We start from the raw sequence: 18,884 nt of genomic DNA on the forward strand, positions 1-18,884 counted from the left end.
TACAACTAAAGCAACCTTTATTGAACAGCAATAAGTATAATAATAACTTAAGTTTCCAAGAAGCACACAAACACACACACATTCACTCGAGTCTCAGCTGTCATGCACGCACACTGGTGATGCCACTACTTTTGCAGGCACCCCTTGCGGAGAAATGCAGTCCAGTCAGCTGCTACCAAGCCTTTTGCCGCTGGGCAGGGTACAAAAAGAAGTCTCTTCACACGACACTTCACTCCCGTCGGGGCCTCCGCCGCCGCGGCGACCGCTTCGAATCGCCAGCTCCATCCTCACCATCCTGAAAAAGGGGGCGACAGCATCTTCTCAGGCTTTCGCCTATGTGTGCACAGAATAATGTGCAGCGGGAAAAGAAAAACTTGGTTACATGCCACCAAAAGAAAAGGTGCAAGAGAGTAAGGACGCTCTTATGGCACAGACGTCCACACATGCTTAAGCGGCACGCTGCGAAGCATATAAGGCAATGCTACTTATGTTGCTACCTGAGTTGTAGAAGCAATAACCACATAGGCGTAATAGCATAATATAGCCCTGAACCAATTATCTACCGTGTTGCACTCGAGTGTGGATATCTGTACAAGTTGGTATCCACATGCAAGTGTTATGTGCAGGTTCCCGTTGCCAGACAATTGTGCTACATCAATCGCGAGTATACATATAATGGCGATGTAGTAACTAAGAGCAGCCCACTAGATACATGAAATAGCTAGCCACTAGTATTTACTTACAAGTAATTATAGCAGCAACAGTGCCTTGCTCTGCAAGTTGTTAATTATCCTACAGGCACCACACATGTACATATCAGCTAAGGCAGCAATCTTCACAAGCCCACAGAACTTTCATCTTTGTTACTGTGCCAGATATTTAGTCTATTTTAGTCTATTTATTTCACTGTTACATGGTGTGACAAACTATTATATTGTACTTTGGTTGATACTGTCCAAAATAAACTTACTGCAAGCAGTCTTCTTGCCCCCCAGCAGCACTCAGTGCGTGCCACAAAAATCACTTGAGACTATTATATTTTGAGAGCGATCATTATTGTTGGAATTGTTTTTTCCGTTTTTTAGAGGTAATCTGCCGCCTGTGCAAGGACTGGCCGAGATGGCTGGAGGTTGCGTAATTTCGGAGACACCTTGAAGCGAGAGGCTGACAAAGCATTTTCCCTCTACTGCCAGCGTTTTGCATCATAATGTCACCCCACTACGAGCGACACTATCAGCCACGGAGTGGACGCAAAAGCATGGCTTTGCTTTGTACCGCTGATGTGAACGTATCGTTGATAAGGCTTAAAACCATACCTTTCGTTGCTGACGCTCAAAATCGACAAAATGAATTTCTTTCTCATTCAAATTTGCTTTTTCCGATTGCTCGATAATTCTGAAAATTTATTGCTGACTGTACTTATTCGCATAAAAGATTGAATTTCCATATAACAAAAGTTCAATATAAAAAAGCACGTAGTCAAATTTTACTGACTTCATTAATAGAGGTTTAATTTTTTTATTTGTCTTCCCACTACTGTTGTCAAGGATCTACACTACGAGGGAGCTAGACAAAGTGAAGCACGTTGCATTTTGCAGCAAGTGTCGTTACACTTTCTTGTATGACAGTCGCTCAAAGTGGCACTAAGCTTGCCAGTCTGACAAGACATTAAAGGCCAATGGCAACAAAATTTTGGACTACATAAGAAACCTAGATATTATAGGTATAGATGAGCCTCTGTGCGAAATTTCCCTTTGAAATACGAGTGCAAGCGTCAGAAAAAAGCTTGCAACAATAGCAGTCTTTAATACTGAGGCAGAAAAAAAAAAAAAAATGCATGACCAAGTGCACAGCTCCTTGACATGACCTCCGAGAATCTCTGGGGTGCTGCAACGAGCCCTCTCGCCATCGATACGTTCAAGAACTACCGCAATTCAGCCCCAGCGGTGCACAGCGGTGCCCAGCTTCACACAATTGCCAGCTCTGCAGATTTACCAAAGATTAGTTCAGTGGTATATACATACTACACATTTATAACCAGTTTGGTACAGCTGGCATTTAATACTGACACTAAACACTGCCAAAACACCGAAACTTGGCACTCTGCATTAAATTTTTCTTTGTTGTTTCTCATACCAATAAAAGGTGTCCCTTAGCTAGCATAAATTAAAAACCAGCAAAATCTTTTTTAAAAGCTCAGGTAGTAGACTAGGTAAGCTAAAGCTCCCTGTATAGAGACAAGAAATGGGAAATTATTAAAAGAACCTTGCTGGTACTCCTAGCAGTCCCATTGAGGAACCTCTGCTCCCTGATAGTTGAATAACTAAAGCAGGGCAATTTGGTAACTGCACATAAATTATGCGTTCTGATTTATAGCTAAAGCTTGCATGCAACACCTTGACATGCGTGGCCACAAGCATGCGCATGCTCATCATCACAAGCTTGGAGTGCAACGCACCGCTCCGTCTCCTTCCTCGTTGCTGCTGGCAGTGGTCTCCTTGTCGCCAGACGCTGCATCTGGGTTGGCAGCACCCTTGGCTGCCGCCGGCTCCTCTTCCTCGTCTTCTTCCTCTTCCTCGATAGGTGCAGCCACCAGTTCCTCTTCAGCTGCAGCTGGCTCCACAGTTTCCTCGGCCACAGGGGCGTCGTCGCTCTTCTTGTGCTGAGCAGCAGCTGCTGCCGCTTTCTTGTCCTGCGATTGTCGCACCACAACACAGCATGGGGAACTGTTGTTGGGCTAGTTGGTGCTTGCTTAGTGACAAAATGTAGCGCAAGGGCCGAACCAAAAAGCGCCACATACCTGCGAGCCCCGTGTGCCTATGTGTCTTTCTTTGTTGTACCCTTCCTTGCACTACATTAAGTCGTTAAGCACACCACAGTGCACACACACACACATTTTGCACTGTCCTATGCCATTACAAAGATGACAATTTCAAGCTAATGTTAATATATGTGTGATGCAACCGACTCTGTTAAAACAAACTCTAAAGATGAACAGTCTGAGGGCGTCTATTCCCCATAAGTTCAGTCAACTACTGTTAGGCTAACTTCTGGCAAGACATTCTCTTAAGAGTCCGTTGTATAAATTATCAATGTGATCAATATAGGTTTCTTGAGGCAAGAAATAGCAGCGCTAAGTTCATCAAATGTGTAAATTATAATTAACTTTGCAAACCTTCTCGTTATGATTTAAGACATCAACAGCTACTACGAGGCACTACCATAAAGAATAGACTCTCTTTGGCATGTATATTTGTAGGCCTGTCCCGTTTCCTCGTCCTTAGACTGCTGGTAACAAGTAACCAAAATCTCTACCACACTTCACACGATGCAAACAATGATACTTCATTACATCCACATGCATGCCGAGCTGAAGATTGGCACAATAGAGCAAATGAGCGCAACTATCGTCTGACTTGAATGCTCTATTAAAACTATAATGCAGAACACATCTTTCAAGTAATGACCTGAAAGTTCAACTGCTACTTATTCGGTTGCCCAAGATAGCGTGGGCCTTGAACTAAGCGTACGTGCCAAAATTACACAAAGTAGCAAAGGTGGAAACAAAATACGGTAAAACCTGATGATACATTCCTGTTATGTTCGTCTCTTTGCAATGTTGTCCCATTTAGTTTTGATAGGGTCGTATGTTTGCTTTCCTGGTTATGTTCAAAAACTGTGATTGCACAGCGCCAATGGTGGCATGTACATTGACTGCTGTATGCCGGCACTGAAAACGATCACTTAACGTGTTTAGTTTGTTTCAATAGTTTAAATTTAGTGGGTTTTCAATAGTCTCTGTACTTTCTATTCAATTTCAAAGAAAAATTGATGACGGGCGGCCGGGCCCGGGCTTTCGGGTAAACAGTGCTCTAAAGGCATGCACGCGATTTTCGAGCGACAGCGACAAGCGACGGCGACGAGCGACAGGTTTTGCCGTCGCGGAGGGCACAGAAAATATCGCTTGTCGCCCGGAAGTAAGCGCGACGACATCCGCTGGGGACAGCGATTGCACAACAACATGGCAGCAATCAGTCTGCCCGCTTCGATCTGAATTCGCTCTTGCAACTTGCTCTCTGCTGTGACAGCGAAAAATAAATAGTTTGTTTCAATCGGCGCTCTCTTGTCGTTATTATTGAGATCGGTTGTTTTGTTTGACGCTGTTGAGACGCCACCGAGAGCCGAGAAAGTGTTTTAAGTTTTACTAGATGGCGCCACGGCACCCGGTTTTCAATAGTCAAGATAACTGTACATGTTTCTATTCGAATTTCCGCGACACGAAGCGCGACAGGGTGTGCCTGTCGCGTCGCTTGTCGCTGTCGCTTGAAATCGCGTGCATGGGCTAATGTGACAATAGCTTTTTTGCCTTTTCTGTAGTGCTGCCGTAATCATCATTGCATGATACCTTTCCCCTGATCATGCATTCTTTTCCTGTGGTCCTGTGATCCCTAAGAAACATATCAACGGGGTTCTGTATAACGCATTCTAGTTAGCTCTAGCTTGTTCCCATCTCCTTGATCCATGATGGTGCCTACACCATGAAACTTTCTTTTAGGGTGCGCAACCTACACGCATGCACATGCCAAGGCCACAAGCTCACCTGTGAGCTGGAACAGCAGAAGGTGATGATGAGAACTAAGGGCAGTCCCAGGACTATCACGTAGACAGCCCAGAGCCATGGGTACTTGTTGGTGTACTTGACGAGGCGCATGAACATGCCATCCTATACAAGAAGCAAAGCAGCAAAAGCTCTAAGCACAAGGCTTGCCTCTAAAGCAAAGCAGGTACTGTCTCATCTTTTTCTAAGCACCACTTGTATCAACATTTTCCATGGCAGCTTATGATATTAAACGCTAACATGCAGCAGCCTTCATTTTTCTTATATAACAAGTTTATAGATTTTGTGCTTACTGCTTTGTTATCACTCAAATTTCAAAACGACATAGCAGTTTTTGGTCTGAATCATTCAATAAAGCACTTTCGATCGTTGCTTGCCTGTTCATGCCAGAAAAAAAGAAAAAAAAAAGACAATGCTGGATGCACAGCCTCACCATCTCGGAAACAAGCTGCCACAAAGTTGTGTAGTTGCTTCACAACCTGATGGCAACTAAAAGACTTTGCAAGCAAGCCAAGTTACAATGTTGAGAGTTACTTGAACAATGCGAACCAAATGATTCAGTCTTGTAGCAAAACTTTAGTGAAAACGAAGCAGCAGTACACACAAAAGTCTCTTCGTTGTTTGAATAAAGATGTAGGTTACTGTACATTTAATTACTCACGATTTTAATGCCGAAAGCATTCTACAAGCACTCTAAATATGTCGACCTGGCTTGACGCCGTGTGTGCAAGGTAGATGCTGATGTGCAAGGACATATACACAATAGTAAAGAAAGCAGTGCAATTGAGACAAAGAGACATGACACAGGCAGTGACGTGGAGCCTGCATTCATGTCTCCACATCAGTCTTCAGTGCTGCTTTCACATCAAGTTACTGCACCAACTTGTAAAGCTTGCGGCTCTTGTTGGGCATCTAAAATGCAGTGCACAAGAGCCAGCCATCTTTGCCCTGCGTAGCACATATGCAACCAGCCAGATAGGCTACCTCTTGCACCATGCCCCAGATGTAGTACAAGTAAAGTCCCACGGGCAGGCCAATGTAGGTCAGGTATAAGCACCAGCCAAGGCGCTGGTACTTGCGGTCACGCCTCCTGGTTGGCTGTAAAGAGCACACTCATCCACACGCCACAAATTGAAGATGCTGAAGATGACTTGTCCCTCAAGCAAATGCTATATTCACAAAAAAAAAAAAAAAGTGACTGATATATCTTCAACAGCTCCACTTTTAGCAGGGGCAAGCGAAAGAACACAGGACATATGCTGTCCTGTGTTTTGCTTGTCCCTGCCAAAAACAGTGCTATTGAAGATGGAGGGTTGTTACCAACTTGCCTATTTGCAATCCTAATAAATGTGAGTGATGAATTGTTCCGAAAATACTTTACAACTGCAAGGCAAGCCATAGCGATTAAATTATGTCACTGAATTAATTTAAAAATCAATTAAAAACTTAAACAACATAGAAAGCTTTCAGGTGGACAATTATAGTCAATAAATAACAAACCCATCTATAATAATTTTGTGCATTTTGTAAAAGAAATTGCAGAAGTGTCAAACTAATAAAAGAAACCAAAACAGCGATCGTAGATCAATCTGGTTGATCCCATTAATTCAAAATTCTAGGATGTCTACACTACAAGCAGACGTACCGTATCACGATCCCCAGCTTCCTTCTTCAGGAGCCAAGTGTCAGCAGCCCACTGGTCAGCCACCACAGTGTCATCGGTGATGATAATGTTGTCAAAAAGGATTCCATCGGACATGGACCAAAGCTCGAGGCCTACAGCTGCCTGGAAGGAAGAATATTTGGTGCAGTAAGCACCATCAATTTCGAACTTTCGGCCACACTATAAATGTGCTTTCGAGTCGAGACTGTTTGTCAGGTAGCTATTGTATATCTATTTTGTTGCTATGTGCTCAACAAGTGCTGTTGAATTTTTTTTTTTACCTAGCAAACAAGATGAAACCAAGATGACATTGAGCATGCTAGAGTACCCAGATGCTTGCATGTGCATCATAGTAACAATGATGATGATGATGTATGGTGTTTAATGGCGCAAGGGCCAGGTATGGCCAAAGAGCGCCAGGCCAGTGTTCATGAGTTGACAATGGAGCAATGAATTGCGAAAAGTAGACATATCGTGGCTGTAAAAGGGCCTAAAAACAATCGCTGTAAAATGCGTAAAATATATATGTAGTAAAATTATGGCTATGGCTAACGAGGTGCACTATGAACACGAAAGAACAAATTATAAGATAGTTAAGATAAACGAAAATATATCACAGATAAAACTTTCAAAAAGCACTACTGCCTTGACAGACCCTTTGAAACGCAAGGGCCCGGAGGCGCGTGCTATGCAAAACTACTATCGCAGCGACATCCTCTGGAGAGAGGATGCGCTACGAAACTATTGGGCAAACAACATGCAATACTACATCGGTCAGAAAATCCAGGACAGCCTTATTGTCAAAGAGAGGTTTGTCGCCAAGAAACATAGCGGGATGGAGAGGGAGACGGTACCGGTACGCTAGAGGAAAGTGCCTTTTTCTCTCTCTTTCGGCTTCCCTGCACTCCACGAGGACGTGGAGCACGGTAAGCCTCTCTCCACATCTACCACAGGTTGGCGGGTCATTTCTCGTTAAGAGAAAATTGTGGGTGCCGTATGTATGTCCTATTCTCAGACGAGAGAATAGGACATTAGTTCTTCGACATTAGGACATTAGTTCATAGTAACAATGTTGCGAGCGTGCTGCCCAAGGCCAAACATTCCACAAATACTCATGTAATGTGGTGGCTAAGGAGAACACTTGGTGCAATGGGTGCGATGAAAGCTAGGCCCAGCACTTTCTCATAGAAATAATCACAAAAACAATAAGGTGCAATTCCTCCCCCCCCCCCCCCCCAATGTGCCGAGTGACCGATCATAGCAAAAATAACAAGCAGCTGCATGTTTAGGCCAGTGACGAGTCTAAAGCAATATCAAATCTAGATCCTAATTTCTTTTTAAATTTGAATAGGGGTGTTCAACATCCCGAAATTGCATAGTGGGCTATGAGGGGGAGGGCTCCGAATTAATTTTGACCACCTGGGGTTTTTTAACATGCACTTAGAGCCCATTACAGGAGCATCTTTTGCACTTCGCCTCTATCGGAATGTGGCCGCTGGGACCAGGAATTGCGCCCACCACCTTGCGCTCTTAGCAGCAGTACTCCGTAGCAACTGAGCTAAAACCACTGGTCTGGCCCCCAATGTAAGCTGTATGGCATTAACTGCATGAACATTTTACAGGTGCGCCACTTCCCCAATCCTTGTGCTGCAGCAGAGATGAACTCACAATGGCTGTCATCCGGAAAGGGTTCTGGTCCTCAAAGAAGTCTGGGTTGGGGATCTTGCGTGGCTTCCACTTGCCCTTGTAGTTCGGGTTGTCAATGAGCGGAGCCCTCCACTTGCCCTTGTAGCGAGGGTTGCTAATCATAGGTGGCTTCCACTCTCCGCAACCAACAGCTTCGCACTTGGGGTTGTTGACCAGCGGTGGCTCCCAGTCACCGTCCATGTCGTCGTCCCAGTCCTAAAAGAGAAAGGGGGGGGCACTGCAGTGTGAACTCTACTACAGCTCCAGGCAAAAATGGAAAGGAGTGTTTTGTGCACACATTTGTGTAATTGCAAAGGTATGCAGTAAGCGAATATAGTATAGCTAAAGTGACAGATCAGTGCTCCAAAATGTTCGAAGTGTCACATTTACCAAGAACAGAACTGCTCCCAGGAAGTACGTACTAGTAGTATGTCCAGTTTATAATTAGTAAAATGCCGTCATCCACAGACGATAAAGAAATTCTGTCAAATTCTCCTACTAAAGAGCTCATCGAGGTTACTTCTTCGTGCTGCTCCATCAGTGCTGTTTTGAACGCTCTCACTGTTCAGGTGCCAGACTAAATGTGCACAGAAGCAACCTGTAAATATGACCTCCAACCACGCTAGCTTAGCTATGCAAGACACCCATTCATCATATGCAATTTGAGCTTAACAAAAGTTGTGGCTTTTTCATTCACAATATTCTCTGCGACAAACGTAAAAAATGGAATATAGGTCAGACAGGAGTATAGGTCAGCCACTTTAGTTCCAAAAAAATAAAAAATAACGGTATAAACCGGTAAAAAATTACTGGTATATAAGACAGGGGTCGTCTTTTTGCAGCGATGTTGCAAAAAAGTTTGACCTATATTCCGGTTTTTACGGTAAGTTACCTCTTAGGTAATGGAATAAAGCAAAGATTGTAGTGCTTCTATAATAATCTAGGTTGATTGAGTGTTTGCCTTTAGTATTCCTTTAATCATTAAGGCGCTTTTGTATGCAACTGTGTACATTGTGTATTAGAGAATTTTTATACCGATAAAGCCCTCCTCTACTAGTGGTGTGCAGCTCATTTGTCAGTATTTTTGACATGTACCAGTTTTAGCAGTTTTTTTTCAGTGTTTGAAAGCAATTAATTAAACCAAGGCACGACGGTTCAAGATCAGAGTTGTTTATGCAAGTTTTGAAGATGGCTATTCCACATAGTTTAGATGAACTGTTTAAACGAAGCTTTCTTCGCCTACTATCCTAGGTTCTGCGTCTTTTGGTGCTGTCTCACCAATTAAACCAGCTTATATCCCCCTTCAGGTGCAGATTAATAATTCTGTTTGTTGAAAATTGAGTTCTGACAGATTTACTGCTTCTTCATCATCAATAAACACACAAACAGCAACAGAACAGATAGAAATCTAGAATTTTTCCCCTGAGCTCTGTCGCATCTACACATAAAGACTCCCAAAAATATTTGAGATGCAAGAACATTGACTATTTCACACGCAAATTTTCTTGAAAAACAGTGAGCCACGCCAGTAACTTAACAAGTGGAAATTGTTGCGATCAAAAACAACAAAAGCAGAGAGCCCACTACATGCTGACGTACTGTTGCTGAACCAAACATGCATATCTTGGAAATCGGGGAGGAAGTGCGCCATCTTCCGTTGCACGCAAGGCACCAGGGGGAGTGGGGTTCTACTCTGGTGGCTGCTGCGTATGGCGCAGCCCGCGTTCCCGAAGTGAAACGTCACTAACTTCTTCCTTTCTAGTTTAACAAGTGCAATAAAAATCAATGATTGCAGCTGCTCTCTTGTTCTCCACAAGTGAACTTGCAGCCACCGTGATGCTATGTATACAAAAAAGGGTTAAACGTCTGAGCATTGCAAACAAACAAGTGTGTTGCATAGATCATGCGGAGACGATTGTGTCAGGAAAATATTACACTATTAGAGGATGCAAAAACAGGCGCAAAATCTAACGAAAGCCTGTGCCTTATTCTTAAACCAGCTGGTTTTCTTGCCAGCATGGACAATGTCATATAGACCTGCGAACTTGAAAATTTAAACCTAGGAAATACTAAAATTTGGTCAGAAATCATAAAAACTTCTAATATTAAAGATTATGACTGCCTATTGAAAAAAAAAAATATATATATATTTTTTGCTGACCTTGTTCTAAAGAGAAAACAGGCACTCTGCTCCAAGTTGCAGATCAAATTATCTGTGCCACAAGCACAAATTTATGGTGCCATAATATTCAGATTCATGAAGTTCATGAATAGTCGAGCGTGTTCAAAAGATCGGGTAGCAAATTCAGTCAGCGATTGCATTCGTGTCATTTTGACATTCATTTTGCTGATATTTAGATGAAAATAAAAAATCATGAGAACTATTATTATGAAAATTGCAAACAAGCCACACAGCAATCTGGCATTTTAAGGCAACATCGTAAAAGCAATAAAGAAATGAGCCACATAAAAGGGCTGGGAAAAAAAAATAATGTGCAACGTAAACATCACATGGGCCCTCTGCTCCAATGTTAGAGAAGGCAGAGGAGGAATGTTACTTGTGTACACTGGTAGAGGCAATGGGAGAGAGTGCCAGGCTGCAGTGAAATTGCAGACTGCCTACTTGCACCATCACCTCACATTACCTTTACCTTTATCTCTACTATTACTAAAAGCATAATTACTGCGGTAGAATACTTCCTCAATGACACTTTACAACTTCCAATGCACATAACAAGAAAGAGAAAGGGAAGGGGGTTACCCTGAAGTAGTTCTGGTTGATTACCCTGCATGGGGTGAAGGGGTAAGGGCATATACTGAGAAAGAGATAGGAGCACAAGTGAAGTAAACCGCATACAAAATCCATCAGTAGCAACGGTAGCAGGCAGCGTTCTCCAAATATTATGCAAGCATGTGGACCTCAAGAACTTCAGCGCAGATCTAGCATTATGCACAGAATTTCAATGAGGCCTGGTGAGAGGTCCTTTAAAAGCTGCGTCAACCCATGTGCGAGTCTCACCTTGGGTCGTTCAGCTGTCGCATCTGGCACCAGCTTGGGTTCGTCATCCAGCCAGCCAACAGGCTTCTTGGCATCTGGGTCGGGGATTTCCCGAGGTGCATCCTCATCCCAGTCATCAGGCTTGACCGCGTTCGGGTCAGGTACCTTCTCACGCTCATCCCAGTCTTCTGGGCGTTTGTCGTTGGGGTCTTCCACTTCCTTGGGAGGGTTCACAGGTGGCTCGAAGTCCTCCAGGAGGCTTCCCTTGGCCTCGCTTCGCTGGTCCACAAGTATCTCGAACCGGTTGTCAGGTGACAGCACTGCCAAAACCCCAGCAGACATTTTTTTTTTTTTCAAACAGCAATGCCACAACAGCCTATTTACCACTGCTTGAAGCATCTTTGAATGCTTGTACACGTGGTGGTACATGTGAGCTCCTGAAACCTAACCAGGTGAACTTACAGTGCCTGTAACTTTGGTTCATTTTCTATGCCAGGGATTGCAGTCATTTTTGTTGCAAATTCAGTATTTAATAAGGATGTGCAAATATTCGAAAATTTCGAGCATGAATCGAATAGCCCTTTCTATTAGATTCGTATTTAATTAAGAGAATTCACTATACAAAATTGTTGAATATTCGTTTCATTCAAATACGTAAAGGATAACATTAATTGGAGTCTCAAAGTAGCAAGAACGATGGCAAATGAATACTGTTCTAATTGACTGTCTCAAGCTGCGGTCGCTTCGCAGAGACACCAGTAGCTGAGCAAACTCCTCAGGCAGATAACTTCTGCTCAATAATTTTCAGTCATATGCGAATTTGTTGTCTCGATTTAGGCAAGGAAATTTATCATTTGGTCATGTCCACCATGTTTTCGTAGGTTTAAAACAATAAAAACAATGTGCAGTGCTGTGGTATCGCACTTCAATCCTTCAATAAATGCTATGCGCATCTGGTGACGTGTTTCCCCCCCATTACATCCATTCTCACTGTGCACCAGGTAACTGAAAGCAGCTGTTTCTCAGTTTCAAGCATCTTAGTTTACCAGATGTCAATTTGTGAAAGCCATTACATGCATTTCAGCATGCCTGTAGATAGGCCATGTGTATAATTTCAATAAGCCTCTTCTTTACAAAGAGGACTCCACGCAACCTTCACATTTTACTTTGTTTGGAAATAAAATATTTGATATTTGATTTGATATTCAGAGGTATTTTGCCCTATTAGTATTCAATTCAATGTGTAAATTTCAATACTCGAACACACCTAGTTTTTAAGAGGCCAACATGAAGAACTAAAAAAAAAAAAAGAGACCAAAACCACATGTCTGATAGGTTGAACACAAAATACAGCTTTAACGGAAGTTATTATTGCGTTCCACTGCTTGGACTACCAGACACATAGCCAAGTAAAATTCAGTCGCCTGCAATTTGTCCTTTCGTTTAAAGAATGTACGTGAACTACATTTGAAATGACAAACCAGAGCAAAGTTGCCACTAATACAGTTAACAATGGGTACGTCTGCTACTAGACATTGCATGCGGACAGATTTTATGAACCTCCAACATAAGATGTAGTAGACAAAAAGCGCACACGTTATCGTTATCTACAACCTGTTATCATTATATATGGTACCATAAGTTGATTGCACTGTATTGCACTTCAGATATACTCAGGAAGGCCCAATATTGGGACACACTTTCCAGATCCTTAGTGTGCAAAAGGCATAGTTAATAGAAAACATCTCTTCAGCAAAAAGCATTGACATTCAACATTAAAAGCAGACCAGACCACCGCACGTCAGCATTGCAGACAAGGTCCACATGTACTTCTCTCAACTAAAGTAGCTGCTTAGATTTCTCTTTTAGCAACACTGCAAACTGTCTCAATCACTTCAGAGAAGTTTTGGCAAGCTAAAATTCATGTCACTAGTGCGAATGCAAGAATGAGCACTGTTATATTAGTTTACTTGATTAGAGTTGGTGCGTGGTGCATTCTGTGTGTCATGTTTTTAACTTTTGTTCACTCTTCATTTGCCCACAACAGTGTACCGGCGTAAGAGAAGTACTGCTACACTTGCCTAATGTGAACAAGTGGGGCTTCTTGTCTTTGAAGATTTCGTCAAATTTTGACACGCTCTTGGACTTCTTCCAATGCTTCTCTTCGTAGCTGCCGTTCCGGGGGTTGCGATGGCGAAAGATGAAATGCAGCTGCAAACGAATGCAAGCACAGATTGGTGGTTGAAAAGCTGTCGTCGCAATGTAACAGGGCTAAATAGCAAGAGAAAAAAAGAAAGTATACTGTAAAACTCAACATTTTTGTCACACAAACATCTCACAAAATCAGCAGTAGGGAATTACTGCAGTTACCAAACTTTTCAGTTTTTCTGGAATATCTTTTGAAGGTAAGATCTGTCCTGTAATTTCTGCAAAGGACTGCAGAAGTGCTAGTCTCATGTTTGTGCATTCTTATGGTGAGAACACTACAGCTTACAGCCACTGCAGTAATATGCTTGATGAAGTGTGGCGGACGGTTTATTATAAGCCAGCAATTGTCCATTAGAATTCTTAAAGATTGGTATGGCAGAAGCCTGCTGTAGAAAGTAAAAAAAAAAAAAAAAATTCTGGGGGTTCTGTGTGCAAAAACCACACTATGATTATAATATAAAGCGCCGTAGTGGGGGACTCGAGATTAATTTTGACTACCTGGGGAGTGCTTTGCACAGCATGTTATTGCACATCGCTTAAAAGGTACACCCTCCCTCAAAAGTTTTCGGAACACGAGATGCGAGTAAAATCTAAATTTCATCACAACCTAGGCACAGCTCCTTCAACCGAAAGGTAGAGTTCGTACTATCATCACATTCCTGACATACATTTCACTCTGTGGTGAAGAAGCGAGAAAATTTAACTTGTTCTCATTTTCCGTGTTCCGAAATATTCTGAGGGCGACTCTACATAGCTTATGAAATAAGGAAGTCAGCAGTAAAGTAATTGTAGCAGTTTTTCAGAATTTCAACCATGTCTTCTAATTTCCCTAAGTTATATACAGTTAAACCTGGATATAACAAAATTGACAAATTTCCTAAAAGTTTCGTTATAAAGAGGATTTCGTTATATGCAGGTTCGGCAGGAAAATGCGAAAAAGAAACTCTTACCGTATTTACTCTATTCTAATGCGCCCTAGATTGTAACGCGCAGCCGTTTTCCGTGACCAAAAGAGAGGAAAAAAAAAATCCTTTACAGTACCGCGCACCTTGTGCTTTCATACAGAAATGCAACTATTGCTACATTTGGCAGCTACATCCTTCTTTTGGCCTCCAGAAACTGCGTCCAAGATGGCCATTTTGCCCTCAAGAGTCAATATCTTGCGTTTCTTTGCCGAAGCACTCATCCTTGGGATGTCACACCAGTTACTGGATGCGTGGACGCGTGTCGCTTCGCAATAACGCGAGGCGTCGGAAACAAAGAGCGAGAGACACGATGGCGTTGTAGCGTCGTATAGTGTCACCTAGTGTCAGGTTAGTGAAGTGAAGCGCAGAGACTTGCGCAGTAACCAAAAAGTGGCGCTGCCAGCGCGCTAAAAAAAAAAAAAAAAAAAAAAAAAAAAAAAAAAAAAACATTTTTTTTCCTTCGGCAACATCAACTGGAAAAGGAGACAGCCGGCTTGGCAGGCTAGGCCAGCTGCAGCAAGCGGCGGGATCACATTTGAATGAAGGGAGGGGGAAAGGTCACGCCTGCGGCGGCAAGATCGCCGGGTCGAGGGATGCAGGCCCACCTCATGCACGGATGCACACGTGCGCTCGCTCTCGCCTCGCAGTCACCATGAATTCGAGCGCGCCAAGCGCGCCGCCGCCGCCTCGCATTTCATCGCGGCGGAGAAGGTGCTTCCGGTTGCTGCTCGTGCAAAAATGACAAAATTTGGGGCGAAATCTCTAGGTTGTCGGAGGGGAAAATTCGTTATTTCAACGAGGTCTCCCGCCGGCACCTTTTTACGAAGAGGTCTCAAATACATGTGCTTCTATGGAGTAATGATGGGGAATAGAAAAACTTCGTTATATCCAGGAATTCGTTATATGGAGGTTCGTTATAAGCAGGTTTAACTGTAATTGCAAAATCTGCAAACACTAAAGGGCCTTGAAACAGAAGAGTATAGTATGTTTAAGTGCCAAGACACAGCTGGTGATCACTAGTATGACTTGCGTTTTGGGACGCATTCTTATTGAGCTTTTTGACTAAGAGGAACTCTGAAAGTAAATATACCTGATGGTCAGAACCACACTTGTCCGGTCCAAACATAATAGTGTATGGGGACTTGTCATGAAACTGCTTCAGGTCTTTGTTCTCGTCCAGATCAGAAAGGAGCTTCAAGTAGGCTCCACCACAATCTTGCCCTTCCTGGAACTGGACCTCATACCTGGAGCACAAGGTCAAGTGAATGGGTGCTGGCTGTAATAATGCAATGCCGTATACTGCACCACACGGAACTAGAAATGCTAGATCTCTGTAAATTTTTTACAGAAATAATTTTTTTTTTTGAGGGGGGGGGGGGGGGGGGATTGGACGATGTTTGAAATAAACAAGGATTCACACACTCCACTACAAATATTTGTAGCAGGGCAATTCTGTATGCTTACAGCCAAAGAATATGAACAGACTCAATATATATTTTATTCACTTGACTAGAAATACTAAGATTAAACAGAGCTGCTGCAGTCAGCTCAACATTGAAACATTTTCTACAACCACAGTGTAAATATTTTGAAACACACACAAACAAAACATGTAAAACAAATTGTGCAGATCAATTGCACCATTTTAATTTCACCTTTCAATCTTCTTTCTGCACAGAACCTTGTTTCAATTCTATGTTCTTACTTTAAGGGACTGCAAATTCTGGCCAATTTCTAGGTGCTCAAGAATTTTCAAAAATATTTAAACTTTTTTTTTTTTTTTACGACCAGTCGCATCTATAACCTGAACCCAACATAGTCAATTGTATTAACTGTATGCGGTTACAGACAACCTCCAACAAAAGCTTGCTAGCCATGGCACAGTGCAACTATATCGCACAGACGATGTGTCACGTAACTATATAAAACTGTACATAGTACAGGTGAGAGGAAGACCAAGTTTGACAATGGTTATACTCACTGAAGGACAAAGGGTTTGTGGTCGAAGGCAAATGGCTTGCTCAGCTTGGAAGCAATGGCATGGTGATGTGCTTTGGACTGCAAAAAGACGAGACGTATTTCTGTATGAATAAAAATACACTTACCTAATTCTATCATTCAGTGAGACAGCACAGGCAATACAGTGCCTACCTTGAGAACAAGGCCCAAGTCTCCTCTAAGGTGGCTTTTGGAAGACGCTTCCACTTCCCATTTGCCTGAAAATATGACAAGTTGCTTCAGGTAACAAGTAACCGAGTATTCTTGCTAAATTCACAGAAAAGTTACCTTCACATTGCCCATATTGCTAATAAATTTTCTCTCACCCTGACAGAAGATCTGTCTTATGAGGCAAGATAACTTTCCACGTCCTTTTTCAACCTCCATCTTTCAAGTAATCAATCTAAATGTGACTCATAAAACACTGAGCATTTTCAGTCATTTATATAAATAAAATCACATCTTTTTTATGTTGTATAGGGTTCTAAACTTACTGAAAAACTGTTATACACTGTGTATAACAAAAACATCCTGAGGAGGTCCTCTCCGTCCCTGCGCAATTCTTTCATATGTGCATCATGCAATAACATATTCTTGGTAAACCAAGAATATGTTACCGTACCAACTCGCCCAACTATACATCCTTTTGATGCAATAACAGCTGGACAGAATGATATGGAATCTTGCCTAACTTAAAATGGCGTTATTTCATCTCAATATGTACCACAGATGCAGATAGAACATAAGAAACCCCGAGAGGCCAAAGCATGGGGAGAGGCTGGAGATGGCCAAGGCAGACAAAGCCTGTCCATTGTTCCCCCTTTCCACTTTTGCCCTGCGCAGACTGTGCCAGATATATAGCTAAAATTTATTCACTCGTAATTACAGACATTTATCCCTTTGTATTAAGAATGAGAACTACAAGTTTGTATGAAATGCATCATAAGACAAATCACGGCAAAGTATCCTGCATATGCCAGGCACATCCGCTTGAGGGAAGTAAACTCATTCAGCAAAAACTGCAGCAGCACGGATCTTGCCACAACTTGAAGTAAAATTTCTACGCACCATCATATTTAGCTACACTTTCTTCTGCTCCATCCTTTTTCGCTTCAGAAAGCACCCACCTGGAATACAGGTTCAAGAACAAAAAAGATCAGCATGAACATGTTACAGCTTGCGGCAGAGTTACACAGGATAGGTAGACAACGTGCAATGTCTGCGCGAATCAACAAGAACACCTAATGCGTGTTATGGCACAATGGTTAGGAACAGGTAAGCATCAGAGGCACATGCCCATGGGTCACAGATCAATGTAGTTGTGGTGCGTCTGCTTCATGGACAAGCCCCGCAACTACATTCTCGCATAGACGAGATGACTTGCATATACATGACGCCTGTGTATTGCATTTGCGCATTTCCAACCCACTGACAATGTAATTGAATAAAATATATCTTCATTAAATTATGGTACCTGTCTGGTTTGATTATCAATCTCGGTACCTATCGGGCCGCCGCAACCGGTTTCCAGTAGAGCGCTGGTCATGAAAACCTTAAGAGGGTCGATCGGAATGGTTAAACTTATTAATAAACACGGTGAACAACATGCCAGTGCAACATGTTATTTGCGGTACCCACAGCGGTACCTGGTAGAAGTACCGTGGACCTTCTAGGCAGCAAACGTACTACGTAGTACTGAGAAAGGACAAAAAAAGTTTGCTCACCGTTCCTTGAATGCGTCGATATCATCGAAATGTTCTGCAATGTGAGCAAATCCTACAGGTTTTGGAATGTTATAAACGATGGCTTGAGATGGTTCGGTCTTTGGCGCAGGCTAAGAGGGGGAAAAAAGAAGAAGCGTCGACCAACTTGACTTATTTCTATCCGGCCGCGCTAACAAGATTAGGCGCCTGCCGCAATAAGAGTAAGGGAGAAGCAAACAAAATAAAAACCGATGCCTACCTTTTTCTCCTCTGGGACGCCAAGCGATCCCGGCAGGGCAAGGATGACCAAGAGTGCGCAGCCTAAATACATCACCTGTAAAATCGAAGCAACCAAAGTTTAAGAAAACTGCAAACAAGCGAACTTTCTTTCTTCAAGCGATTGGTTACATATTTAGCCCCCATTTACAATACATGCTTTAAAAAGAACCAATTGAGGTATAGAATGATTGATAGTAGAGTCGCAAGGATATCCGAAAGACGAAGTTCGAGCGCGGTGCCGATTAATTACAGCCACTTACGAGCAATCAATTACACCGGAAAACGGGTTGTACAGTAATCGCAGTAAATTGATGCGATGCTCGCCGATGGCTGTTGGGCGCGGACAGAGCGCCGTCGCGAGGGCTGGTCGTCGACCGCGTCCAGCGAAGGCGTTCGGTGTGGCTTGCTTACCTGAAGCTCGCGCGTGCACCTCATCGCAGTACCAGGTAAATGCATCTCATGCACTCATCGCCGGCTCGACCACGCCGATTCCAGAGTCTTCGCTGTTTCGTGGAGGGATCCTATTGGGTGCCGGGTGAATACGAAACGGCGACGGTTATTAACCGCGAGATCAGACGCGAAATTTACGCTATGTACTGACGCTAGGGGCAGTGCCATCTACGGCGTGGTAAATCTTTGGTTTCGTTTACGCAAAGCACACATATTGCATTTTTGCCGGAGGCACGGCAGTCATATTGCAAACCATACAACACTTTTCTTGGTTGTAAAATTTGTCAGTTACTTCAGTGTGTAATAACTTGCACGC

General features: G+C 42.9%; 1 protein-coding gene across 2 annotated transcripts; it reads right to left on the reverse strand.

Moving 5' to 3' along the window:
• Nucleotides 1-18,678, reverse strand: LOC119449824 (calnexin-like). 2 transcript variants are annotated; one of them, XM_037713094.2, is made up of 14 exons: nucleotides 18,530-18,678; nucleotides 18,099-18,173; nucleotides 17,861-17,970; nucleotides 17,205-17,263; nucleotides 16,290-16,354; nucleotides 16,120-16,196; nucleotides 15,229-15,382; nucleotides 13,047-13,176; nucleotides 10,987-11,285; nucleotides 7,950-8,183; nucleotides 6,264-6,404; nucleotides 4,601-4,723; nucleotides 2,459-2,692; nucleotides 1-295 (listed from the first exon to the last, which is right to left on the reverse strand). In XM_037713094.2, the coding sequence occupies exons 1-14, from the start codon at nucleotides 18,572-18,574 to the stop codon at nucleotides 230-232; spliced, it is 1,812 nt and encodes a 603-aa protein (XP_037569022.1). In that variant the 5' UTR covers nucleotides 18,575-18,678; the 3' UTR covers nucleotides 1-229. The 2 variants fall into 2 exon arrangements, with proteins under 2 accessions (XP_037569022.1, XP_037569023.1); XM_037713095.2 differs by lacking the exon at nucleotides 18,530-18,678 and adding an exon at nucleotides 18,379-18,510.
• Between the last annotated feature and the right edge of the window lie 206 nt (nucleotides 18,679-18,884).

The sequence above is a fragment of the Dermacentor silvarum genome, chromosome 4, assembly GCF_013339745.2.
Source record: "Dermacentor silvarum isolate Dsil-2018 chromosome 4, BIME_Dsil_1.4, whole genome shotgun sequence".
Taxonomy (NCBI): Eukaryota; Metazoa; Arthropoda; class Arachnida; order Ixodida; family Ixodidae; genus Dermacentor; species Dermacentor silvarum.